The sequence below is a fragment of the Macaca thibetana genome, chromosome 1 (assembly GCF_024542745.1).
Source record: "Macaca thibetana thibetana isolate TM-01 chromosome 1, ASM2454274v1, whole genome shotgun sequence".
Lineage (NCBI taxonomy): Eukaryota > Metazoa > Chordata > Mammalia > Primates > Cercopithecidae > Macaca > Macaca thibetana.
Window position 1 is genome coordinate 23,016,546 of NC_065578.1, and position 12,416 is coordinate 23,028,961.

At 52.9% G+C, this 12,416-nt stretch overlaps 1 protein-coding gene across 2 annotated transcripts in view; it reads right to left on the reverse strand.

The window, feature by feature from the left end:
- Positions 1-12,416, reverse strand: part of MYOM3 (myomesin 3) — a 59,626-nt gene that overhangs the window by 41,768 nt on the left and 5,442 nt on the right. For both annotated transcript variants that reach the window (XM_050790055.1, XM_050790044.1), the window contains exons 5-9: positions 11,462-11,619; positions 4,987-5,082; positions 3,208-3,296; positions 726-770; positions 135-272 (exon numbers count right to left, since the gene is read on the reverse strand). In XM_050790055.1, the coding sequence (XP_050646012.1) occupies positions 135-272; positions 726-770; positions 3,208-3,296; positions 4,987-5,082; positions 11,462-11,619 (526 nt within the window). The remainder of the gene's footprint in view (positions 1-134; positions 273-725; positions 771-3,207; positions 3,297-4,986; positions 5,083-11,461; positions 11,620-12,416) is intronic.

A 12,416-nucleotide genomic window follows, 5' to 3' on the forward strand; every position in this document is an offset into this window, starting at 1 on the left:
TGCTCTCCTCTGCCTCTTCAGCTCAGTTGGTACTGGTTGGAGAGAGTCTCTCCGCTAGGGGTCCTCTCTGGCTCTGAGTTGAGCTTTGGAGGTGCTAGCTCTGGAGACTGGGGGCCAGGACTGGGGGTCCTCACCGTCTCGGAACCACTGGATGCTCTCAGCATCTAACACATCTTCCGAAAACAAGCATGACAAGGAGAAGGGTTCCTTCTCACGAGCAAAGACTGGCTTCAGCACCGAGGTGAATTCCACGCTGGGGCCAAACATCGATCCTGGGGTGGGAATGAAATTTGGGGCAGAAGTTTTTGAGGCAGCCAGCCCGGCCTGGGACTTAGGAGTGAGGACTTTTCTGGGGCATCCCCTCTCTTCTGGGTCTTGACTGGGAGAAGGGGACCTGGCCTTGGGGTAGGATGGGAAGAGACTTATCTAGGTAGGGGCCAGAGAAGCCAAAGAGCAAACATCTGAAGGCCAAGTCTACTGGTTTTTCTGGCTTTGCCTTTCAAACCCAGTTTTAGTCAGAGGACAGTTCAGCAGCCGGGGACAGCTCTGGGGTACCCTGCGGCCCTTAGAAGTCAGGTGCAAGTGTTACCAGCTCATAGACAAACCCCGGTGGACATCCTTTTATGGGCAGCGGATGGCTATATTCTAAACAGGTACCATAGTGGGTTTGGGGAGCAAAGACTGAACAAAGAATCCCAGGTCCCATGCTCCCCCAGCCGACTTACTTTTGAAGATCTCTGAATCGAAGCCAGCATCCTTCCCCAGGTAAGCTGAAAACCAAAGGCAAATGGAGTTGGAGAAGGTTCAGACCCCACATTCCTATGCTATTTTGGGGACATAGGCTTTCGATATGAGTTCGAGTCCTGGTCTGTTGGTGGCTCCCCCTTGTGGCTTTGGGAAAGTTCTTTCACCTCTCTGTGCCTCAGTTTCTTCAGCAGTAAAATGGGACAGTAATTCCTACCTGGGGCAAGGAATGAGCGGGTTCACATGAACCAAGCCCCCAGCCATAGCCTGACACATGGCAGGTTCTCAACACATACTGGTTTCCTTTGTCTCCCCAAACTTGCCCCCAGGATCACGCATTGTCTTCACAGCGGTCAAGCCCAGTCAGAGACGCAGAGACGCGGGCATTTCTGGTGGGATCAGGGAGAGTGGTGGGGCAGGGGCAGCACTGAGAGAGTCCAGGGGCTGAAGGGTGAAATCCAAGGTAATGTTGCCACAGACCACCAGAGAATAGTAACAGCAGCTCTCACTCACACGGTGCTTGCCCCATGCTGTGAGGATTAAACAAGCCAATTAAACACATTGACTCATTTAATCTTCACAACAGCCCTGTCAGTGGGTACTATTATTATCCCGTCAAACAGATGAGAAAACTGAGGCACAGCTGTTCAGACAACACCCCAGCAGCCTGAAGCTATGACATGACACTGGTCCCTGGAAAGGCCCTTCCTGAGCAAGGTCCAGAGAAGGGCAGGAGGCTGCCCGAGATCACACAGGTCAGTGGAAGAGTTAGGATTGGAACTCAGGGCTGCTGCCCCCCAGGCCACTAAAATCACCCAAGTTGCTATGGAGATGAGAGCAGAGAAGAGGGTGGTAGTGGCGGTGAGTAGAGTAGGAGGAGCAGGGGGTTGGCTGGAGTCTGGGGCCAAGAGCAAGCCTGGTGGACCCTGGAGCTGCCAGCCTTGATGGAGAGAGGGACAGGGATCTGGAAGGAGTGGTGGGAAGGATGGGTGGGCAGAGGGAGGCAGAGCCCCAGTCCCTGACCTTGGGCTTGACTCTGGGCATGGCCTGTGGGGACAGCTCAAATTTCTGCACAAGAGCTTGGCCTGGCAGCAGGATCTGCCTCCGAAGAGCTATTTAGGGAACAGGACAGTGGGTGGAGAGGGCTGTGCAGGACAGTTTAACAAGGTCTGATGAGAGGCAGGGAGGGTGGGCTGGGATCCACCTGTCTACCGCCCAAGACAGCTGCCTTAGGAGCGTGTGTATGAGTGCGCGTGTATGAGTGCATGTGTGTGAGTGTGTGTGAGTGTGCATGTGTGTGCATCTGTGGGCTTCTCTCTCCCGGGGGTCCTGGAACTCAGGGCACGGCATTCTTCTGGGCCCAAATGTGTGACCCCGTGGGCAGTGCCCTGCCCTGGTCATGGGAGTGGGTACCACATGCCAAGGCTTATCACCTCATTTAATCAACACGGGCATCTGAGAGAGGTGGCAGGATTGTAGGATTCTTCCTTTCACAGATGAAGAAATAGAGGCTCAGAGAAGTGAGGTGGCTTCCCAGGTTTACACGGCCAGCTGGCGGCAGAGCCATGATGTGAACTTGGGTCTGGCTGACTCCTGAGTGTCTCCCTGCTTTATGCTGTGATTTCAGATGCCCAGGGGGTGACCTCCAGGAGGGGCCCAAGCCCAACTGGAAAATGTGCACCAGAACCCACATGGGGCAGTGAGGGTCAGGTGGGGAGTTGCTGGGGTTTGGCCTTTGCCCCGAGGACCCCTCAGTAGGGATGGCAGGGCCAGACCACCCTCCCAGAGGCCCTGAGATGGATCCCGACCTAAGCGCAATCTGGTGGGCCAAGCATGCTCTTTGGCATGGCGGGCAGGTGGGTTCGCCTTGAACAGCTGTGTAGGTTGTGCTCTGCGCAAAGACATCCCCTGAGAGAGCAACGTGGGGGCTAAAATTCAGTCTGTTTTCCATTTGCCAAGCCATGTGCCCTGGAGTGGGAGCTGCACCTGCCTGCAGAAAAGGGGCCTCTTTTGCTAATTCATCCACTCAGTTCACACAAAGGTGCCCACCATGCCAGTGATGACTCTGCAGAGAGAGCTGAGTTCAAGTCCCAGCCCTGCCACTATCTGGCTCAGGATGAAGTCAGGTACCATCGAGGGTGTCTGGCACACAGTGAAGACTCAGGAGAGGTCAGTTCCCTTCCCCTCTCCCAGTTGCTCTTGACACCAACCCACAGGGACAGGTGATCCTGCCTCACTCGCCTTCCACCATCAGCCCATGCCAGGCTGATGGAGGAGACTATCACCCGCTACGAAGGCCTCCAGGGAAGCGGGAGTCTCCAGGGCTGCCCTGGTCACCCAATGCCAGGCTGAACAGCCTTGTGCCAACGGCCTTTCCTCAGGTCTCACGCAGACCCATGTCCTTGTCTGCTCAGCTAGGGTTTGCTGTGGCCCGGACTGCCTGTTGGGGATGGGAGGACTTACTGCGGACGAGGACTTTGGCGAAGGAGGAGGCCTGGCCATAGGCATTCTTCACTCGCACAGTGTAAGTGGCTGAGTCCTCAATGGTGCATCTGAAAAGGAGAGAAGGAGAAGTTCCTCCCAAGACTGCTGGGCTCCAGGGGAAACACAAGTCCCCATATGTGGGTGGGAAAGGCTGGAACTAAGGAAAGCCTCATGGTGCCAGGAAGAGACTTTGGTCACAATCTCTGAAAAGCTGTGTTTTTAGGTTGGCCACTGCACCTTTCCATGCTTCGGTGTCCTCTGAAAAACTGGGGACATGACACCACCTAAACCATCTCAGGATAAAGTGCTTTGAAAATATGATATGCCACATTGCAGTTATTGCTGACTCTGGAGGATCAGAGAGGTTAAGTGACTTTCCCAGAGCCAAAGAGCAAATGGAATTCAACTCAGCTTCAAACAAGAATCCTGGAGCGGGAGGCTCCTTCCTTCTCAGAGAGCAGCAGACAAACTTGGTCAAGGCAGACTGCAATCTGGGTAGAACTAGGCCAGACACCCAGGTGTTCCCAGTCTCAGATATGGGTCTCACCACCAACCAGGCCAACCCTGTCATGTTCCCAGTGGAAGCCTGGGCCAGCTCCATCCTAGGGGCACCCTGGTGACAGAGGGGAGGTGGTAGGATGTGGCACCTCTGGCCCCATTAGCAAGCAGAGGCCCCTTGATGCCTCCTTTTTGCGCCGGTCACTCAGCGCAGGAATCCCTCTTGCTTCTGCCTGTCCCTGGAGGTCTCCTGGGCCTGCACACCTTCCCTGACTCTGCAGTCCATGGGGTGCCTCCCTTTTATGGTCAGATAATTATGTCTCCCCACTTCTGGAGGGTAAGATGACTGTTCTGCTTATCTTTGTGTCTCTGAGGTCTGGGTCGGTTGAACTGGAGGGTTTGGTGTTTGGGAAACAGCCCAGATAGAGAGAAATGGCTCACACCAGGCCCTGCCGCATAGCAGCTGTACAAGACCCTTAATTTTCTGGGCCTCTTTTGTCGCCTGTGACATGGGGTGCTCCCTCAAGCATGGTGGCAGGGATTATGGATTGTATGTGAAAAGCACCTAGCACAGGGCTTGGCACCTGGGAGGAACTCAGCGTGTGGCAGCTGATATGAATGATGAGTGACACATATCATCTCATTTAATAAGCCACCACGCCTTATATTCCTATGTGGCCTCCCCGCATGCGCCCTGCCTCTTCTCTCAAAACCATGCTTAGGACTCACCATCTGCTGAAAGGCCGAACTCTCTCCCATGTAATTGCTTCCCCTCACATGTGTACGTCTGTGTATACAAGCACATGTGTGAGCACTGTGTACGTGCATGTGTGCACGTGTGTGTGCACTGTGTATGTGTATGTGTGCATATGTGTGTGCACAGGTGCATATGTGCGTGTATTATGGTATTTTCTTTCCCCCACAAGGAGCCTTCCCAGCATGCCCAGTTCAGCGTCCAGTCCACGCGGCCAGCCTCTGAGTCCAAATTTCTCACCGTGTATCTCAAGGCATCGAAATCACATAGTGGGTGTGTGTTAAATATCAATTCCTGGGCTCCGTTCCAGACCTGCTTAGTCTGAATCTCTGGGGGTAAGGGGAGGGTCTGTCCTGTCCCAGGAATCGGTATTTTCACCAGCACCCCAGAGACTTCTGAAGAAGGTGAACCTGGGCCGCGGCTCTGAGGAAGGGTTTGGGATCCTGCTCTGGCCTCGGCGGTGGCAGGGCCCGGGGTCATGGGTCTCTCCAGGTCCCCAGTCTCACCTCCTAATCTCCAGGGACAGCAGCCCATAGTTGTTGGTGATTCGGTATTTTCCGGCAGGAAAGAGGCGGGGATCAATCCTTGTGTCATTTTTGTACCTGTGGAGACACAGCGGTCTGTGGCAGGCAGTGTGTTCCAAGTGGGAGGGGTCTGGAGTCTCTCGGACGGGGATTCCAGCTGCAGGTTTTTGTTTCGTTTTGTTTTGTTTTTTGAGATGGAGTCTTGCTCTGTCGCCCAGGCTGGAGGGCAGTGGTGCGATCTTAGCTCACTGCAACCTCCGCCTCCCAGATTCAAGCAATTCTCCCTGCCTCAGCCTCCCGAGTAGCTGGGATTACAGGTGCCCCCACCACACCCAGTTAATTTTAGTATTTTTAGTAGAGACGGGTTTCCCCATGTTGGCCAGGCTGGTCTCGAACTCCTGACCTCAGGTGATCCACCCGCCTCAGCCTCCCAAAGTGCTGGGATTATAGGCGTGAACCACCATGCCTGGCCTTCAGTTGCAGTTTTGTGTTGCTTACTTGCTGGTGCGATTGGAGCAGCACTTACGCCACTCTGAGCCTCAGTTGTCCTGACCTGTGAAATGGGGGTATGAACGCACTGGCCCTCACAGGGCTGCTGTGATAATTAAATGGGATGAGCATATAAAGGCTTTCCCCTGTGCCCACATACCACAGGTCCTTAAGGGTTTGTTTCCCTTCTGGGGGCAGAGAAGAAGGAGCCTGTAATTAGGGGCAGCTGCCCCTCCCCCTACCCAGCCATCCCCAGGGGTACCCTAGGACCAGGCCCCAGCTTTTCCCTTCCCTCTGAAGGGGCTTGCCAGGGAAGGAACCCCAGAGCCCTGCCTCTCTTCCCAACCCCTGAGGATGGCTGTTCTTTTTGGTTCTCATTACAATAGCTGGAGGAGCTTTCAAAAATCTCCATGCCCAGTTTTTGAACATAAGGCTGTGGGAATTTGCATCAGAAACTGCTAATTGTTGTCCAATATCCATTCTCAGGGGGAAATAGAATTTACTCATGGGTCACCCAATATATGACATATCTCCTTGCCTCTCTTTCTGCTAGGTGTGGTCGTATGACTTAGTATTGTCAACAGCAAGCGGGGACAAGAGTCATGTGGCTGCCCCGATGACACCCTTTGCCCCCTTTCACGTCATCGTTCCCTTTGTCCTTGGCAGGAACAGGGAGGTGCTGGTGGCTGTCTCACACCCTGAAGCTCAGGGTTGACCCTCCAGGAGTGATCCGGAGCTCAGTCCCTGGGGAATCTGCATCCAGGCATTTAGATGGAAGAAAACAAGCTTCTAGCTTATGTAAGCCATTAAAAACAAAACAAAACTCCAGGTCCAGGCTGCATCCCAAATCAATGAAATCAGAATTTCTGGGGGTGAGACCCTCAGATCCGTATTTTGAAAATCCTCTGGTGAGGCCAGATGCGGTAGCTCATGCCTGTAATCCCAACACTTTGGGAGGCCAAGGCTGGATGATTGCTTGAGGCCAGGAGTTCAAGACCACCCTGGGCAAATAGCAAGACCTCATCTTTACAAAATATTCTTTAAAATAATTAGCTGGTTGTGGTGGGGTGTGCCTGTTGTCCTAGCTACTCAGGAGGCTGAGGCAGGAGGACTGCTTGAGGCCAGGAGTTAGAGGTTGCAGTGAACCACGATTGCACCACTGCACTCCAGCCTGGGTGATAGAGCAAGACCCTGTCCCAAAAAAAAAAAATTGTTTTTCTTAATGTCCTCTGCTGATTCCCAAGGGTAGTAAAGCAGATCACCCTGCCCTGGATGTTGCCCTTATTTTCTGTGAACTTGGGTCTTGTTCCCTCTGCTGTGTGGACAGGACATTGGGGTGGCCTGGGGTCCTGGAGGCCTAAGCAGTAGGAGCTGAGGAGTGAGGATGAGTGACACTTAGGAGACCTGGGTTTTGACACAGCTTGCTGTGTGACCTTGGGCAACTCTGTACCCCTCTCTGGGCCTCTGTGTCCCTGAGGCCATGGAATGGAGTCTCACAGGATGAATTCTTCTCTCTGCCCTGGGTGGGTGGTTGAGGTTGAAGAGGAGGCCTCCCAGAGAGAGGGCACCCCGGCCTCAGTCCACTTCCTTCCCTGGACCTGGCCTCATTCATGCTCTGTTTGTCTCCAGGGCAACCAAACACAGCCACACCCATGCCCCACCACGCAGCCCCCAGTCTGGCCCCCTCCTGAAAGGACCCTGGCTAAACCTCCCGCAGAGAGGGTGATGTCTAATCTGGGTGCTCAATCTCCCCAGCTCTCCAGGCCTGGGGGCCAGGGTTAGGCCCCCTACCACGCACCTGTCAGGAAGATTCCAGACACCTCAGCCTGGCCAGCTTTTCTTTTCCTGGAAAAAGCAGCTGCTGCAGCTCTGGCATGGCCGAGACAGCCGGAGACCTCAACACTCACCCCTCCCTCTCTCTGGGCCTCAGTCTCTGCCTGTGCCATCAGGCCCTTGAAGGTACAAGCAGAGGACCACCTGAAGTGGCAGCCAGTGACAAAACAAGCTTGACTGGGACAGGGGAAGTGAGGGGCCTGCCCAGGGTCTGGCTCTGCAAGGACCTCAAAAGGAGTGAGATTTCTGTTATTTATCTACATCTTTTTTTTGGCCTCACATATTTTGGTGTTCGATTTTACTTTTTAAGACTGCTTTAGGGAGGCTGAGGTGGGGGGATCACTTGAAGTCAGGAGTTCCAGACTAGCCTGGCCAAAATGGTGAAATCCCATCTCTACTAAAAATACACACAAAAAATTTAGCTGGGCATGGCGGCAGGTGCCTGTCATCCCAGCTACTTGGGAGGCTGAGGCAGGAGAATCGCTTGAACCCGGGAGGTGGAGGCTGCAGTGAGCTGAGATGGTGCCACTGCACTCCAGGCTGAGCAACAGAATGAGACTCCATCTTAAAAAAAAAAAAAATGCTTTAAAAAAAGAAAATAAGACCAGGCATAGTGGCTCATGCCTGTATTCCCAGAGCTTTGGGAGACTGAGATGGGAGGAATACTTGAGACCAGGAGTTCGAGACCAGCCTGGGCAACATAGTGAGACTCTGTCTCTACAAAAAATTAAAAAGTTAGCCAGGTGTGGTGGCACATGCCTGTGGTCCCAGCTACTTGGGAGGCTGGGGTGGGAGCATCGCTTGAGCCCAGGAAGTTGAGGTGCAGTGAGCTGTGATTGAACCACTGCACTCCAGCCTGGCAACAGAGTGAGACCTTATCTCTAAATAATAATAATAATGATAATCATTGAATGAATAGACTTGTCTAATACGCCAGGTGAGCTGGAATATTCCTCCAGCCCTGAGGCTGGACAGAACCTCTGGAGGTCAGTCCTGGGGCAACATGTGGCCCTGCCTGATGTGACTGATGATGGAAAACCAGATCCATCAAGCCAGGAGTACCAGGGGCCACCTGAGTTGCCTGGGCTGGAGGTGGACCTGAGCTTGGCTTCTGCCAGTTGTCAGGAATGCTCAGCTCCCTGTTGTGGCAACCTCGTTGGCAGGGGTAGAAACAAATCCCAAGAGGTTTCCAAATGCCTTCGATGTGGGCCTCAGTGCCAGGACTGAGCAGAGCTTGGCTGTGGGGCCAGGACAGCTGAGATGCTAACCTCCACTTGGCCCGGCCAACGCTGGGAGCAGTCCTCCTAGTGGAACCAGTAACTTGCCTGCAGGGACCACCCGGTCCCCACAGCATCCCAGAGCCCAGCAGGGTACTTGGCATACTTTTTGGAATAAATTCCAGCTGGCAATGACCAGCCCTGGGGCCAGCTCCCTCAAGATGCCTTTCTTGATGGCTCCTGGCCTGAGTGATTTCTATTTCTCTGACTTCTGAAGCATTATATGTGCTTTAAGGAAAGTAACACTTGTAATGGAACAGGAATTAAAAGAAAACTTAAAGAATGTGTAAGCAAAAACTCAGCTGTATGTAAGAAAACCCAATTCCCCCTGAGGAAGAGGAAGAGCTGGAATCCTTTAAAAATTAACTGCGTGTTTTTCTGTGGCTAGTGAGCCTTATCTCCTCCTTTCCCAAGCATTGTGAAGACCCTGTTTCTCTAGCTGTGCAGCTGCAAGGCCACTAGACAGATACACTCAAGTCGTAAAACACGTTTTTCCTTGAAAAGTAAGAAATGATGTAATGCATGTCTTAATTGAATACCTGTCTTTGTTTCTCGCTTCTGTAATATGCTTCCCCCTGCACAGATCTCCCCTGCCCCCAACCCACAAAATGTTTAAAAGGTCACCGGACTCTTTGTTCGGGGCTCAGTCCTTTGGATGTTAATCCGACTGGGTTGGATTAACTAAATAATTAAATAATGCCTCCTCAACCCCCTGGTCTCTCTGATTCCTTAATTATCCCATAGCAGTAATAATCACTCTCCTACTCTCTAGGCCAGTTGAAAGAGTTATGGGCTTAGAGGCAGGAGACCTGAATTTGAATCCTAGCTCACATTGGCTGTGTGACCTTAGATAAGTCACACTACCTCTCTGAGCCTTGATATCCTTACCTGTGAAATGGGTGTAATAGTTCCTATCTCATGAATGGCACTGATGCTCAAATGAGAGTGAAGTTCTAGGTCATTGTAATGTGGATTCACGTATAAGAGGCTGCTGTTTTCCTTTGTGTTTTCCATTATTTGTGCCTCTATTCTCTCTCCTGCTAGACCATCGGCTGTTCCCTGTCAAGATCTGGCTGATATACAGCCTCTTCTGAGAAGCCTTCCAGGATTCTATGGGCTGAGGTAGCCCCTTCTTCCTTTTCACCCAGACTCTTTGATCTCAAATATCACCCACGAATATACTTCTTTGCATGTTGATGTTTCTTTTCTGGGCTAAGAGTTAGTTCCTTGAAGGTGAGATTGTGTCTGGTTATTTCCTTTCTTTTCTTTTTTGAGACAGAGTCTCGTTCTGTCGCCAGGCTGGAGTGTAGTGGTGCAATCTCAGCTCACTGCATCCTCTGCCTCCCGGGTTCAAGTGATTCTCCTGTCTCAGCCTCCCAAGTAGTTGGGATTACAGGCACCCGCCACCACGCTCAGCTAATTTTTGTATTTTTAGTAGAGACAGGGTTTCACCATGTTGGCAAGGATGGTCTCGAATTCCTGACTTCAGGTGATCCACCTGCCTCGGACTCCCAAAGTGCCGGGAGTACAGGTGTGAGCCACCGTGCCTGGCTGCTTTTTTATTTTTTTCTGTGAGACAGGATCTTACTCTGTCATCCAGGATGGAGTGCAGTGGTGCAATCATGGTACACGGCAGCCTTGACCTCAGCTTCCCAAGTAGCTGGGACTACAAGTGCAGGCCACACGCCCAGCTAATTTTTAAATTTTTTGTAGAGATGGGGTCTCCCAGCTGCCCAGGATGTTCTCAAACTCTTAGGTTCAAGTGATCCTCCCTCCTTGGCTTCCCAAAGTGCTGGAAGTGGGCCTGGGCTTGTTTGGTTATTTCTGTGCCCCAGTGCCTCAGTCAGGTCCTGGGACAGATGACACTCTCAGTAAATATTTGTTGAAACCACTTCCTCATCCCCCAGGGTACTGGGCAATGGGCCTTAGATACAGGGGGCACTCAGGAAAGAGTAGCTAAGCCATGTGAATGACGTGTCTTCTTCTGTGGTGAGACTGAGATGTGGGCCGCAGCCATGCCCACCCCGATCTGTGCCTGTGCAGGAGACCCCTGCCCCTGCTCTGCCCCTCCCCAAATGAGACCTAGCCTCTGGTGTTCTACCCTCCCAGGAATGGCATTTCCTGTTTTCCCAGCCCTTTTCAAGTTCTGAGGTTTCCATGCTATTGTATTAAATTCTCATCACACACAAGCTGGACAGGAGGCCTTCAATCCATTCTTCAAAATAGGAAATGGAGGCAGGACCAGGGAGTTTAAGAGGCATGGCTGAGACCTCACACTGAGTAGAGAGAGAGAAAGCGAGGGTGGGAACACAAAGCTCCCCCCTGCCCCTGAGGCCTGTGCTCCTTCTCTGTAGGCCCTGCCCTCCCCATCTTCTCCCTGCCCCTTGGCCCCTGTCCCGCCTCTCACCATCATCCTCAACCCTGGAGACACCCAGCTTGCAGCACCTGCCTTCTCATGAGACCAGAATTATATTTTTATGAGGGCTGGCTCCCCAGGGGCCCAGTCTTCCAGCCCCAGGCTGGCTGGGGCGCAGCTAAGAATAACCCAGGCCTAAGCTGGGCGTGGTGGCTTGTGCTTGTGGTCCCAGCTACTTGGGAGGCTGAGGTGGGAGGATCTCTTGAGCCCAGGAGTCAACACTGCAGTGAGCTATGATCACTCCACTGCACTCCAGCCTGAGCGAGACCCCGCCTCTAAAAAACAACCCAGGTCTGGTTCCTCAGCAGCTGCTCTATTTGGTGGGTGGACAGAGCTCAGGGTTCACGGGTCCACAACAAGAAGTCCTGGCAGAAGTATTGGATGTGAGGAACTCACTCGTGACCCCAGAGGCCCAGAACCCCCTCCTGCCCCAGCGGCTTACCAGGTGACCTGGGGTGGTGGCGAGGCCTGGACAGTGCAGGTCAGCAGAACCGTGGTGTGCTCCCAGACAGCATGGGAGCGAAGAGGGATCCAGAACCAGGGCCCGCGGCCAGAGCACAGCTCTCTCAGCTCCTTGGCCTCCTGGACCTTCTCCTCTGTCTGGAGGTGGAAGGAGGTGTATGACGCTGTGAGCCAGGGACCACCTCTCTGCCATCTTCGCCATTACCTCCCCACTGACACCCAGACTCTGTAGTTAGACCCACATGGGCTGGAGTTCCCGGTCCCCTGCACTAGCAGAGCAGGGTGGCACTGTGGGCAGGGCATAGGCTTCGGAGCCAGCTGGCCTGGGGTCAAGGTATTAACTAGCTGTGGTACCATAGGCAGGTCCTCAGTGTCCTTATCTGTAAAATGGGGATGATAGCAAAATCCCCTGCCCGCTGTGGGGGTGTGGGGGTGAAAGACACGACACTGAGAGAGCCTGTGTAAGTGGGAGCTGGGGAAGAGATGTGGAGAGTGGCTCAAATCCTGATACTCATCAGGGCTAGCGTTTCCTGAGGGCCTTCTGTGTTCTAGGCAGCAGGAAAGTCACTTTCCAAACCCAGTCTCATTTAAATCCCACCTCAGCACTGATAATTGTTACAATGATGTCTATTTTACTTTATTTATTTTTTTAATTTTGAGATGGAGTCTCACTCTGTAGCCCAGGCTGGAGTGCAGCGGTGTGATCTTGGCTCACTGCAACCTCTGCCTCTCGGGTTCAAGCGATTCTCCTGCCTCAGTCTCCCAAGTAGCTGGGATTACAGGCCCGGCTAATTTTCATATTTTTAGTAGAGACAGGGTTTCACCATGTTGGCCAGGCTAGTCTCGAACTTCTGACCTCAGGTGATCCACCCACCTTGGCCTCCCAAAGTGCTGGGATTACAGGCATGAGCCACTGTACCCAGCTCTGTTTTACA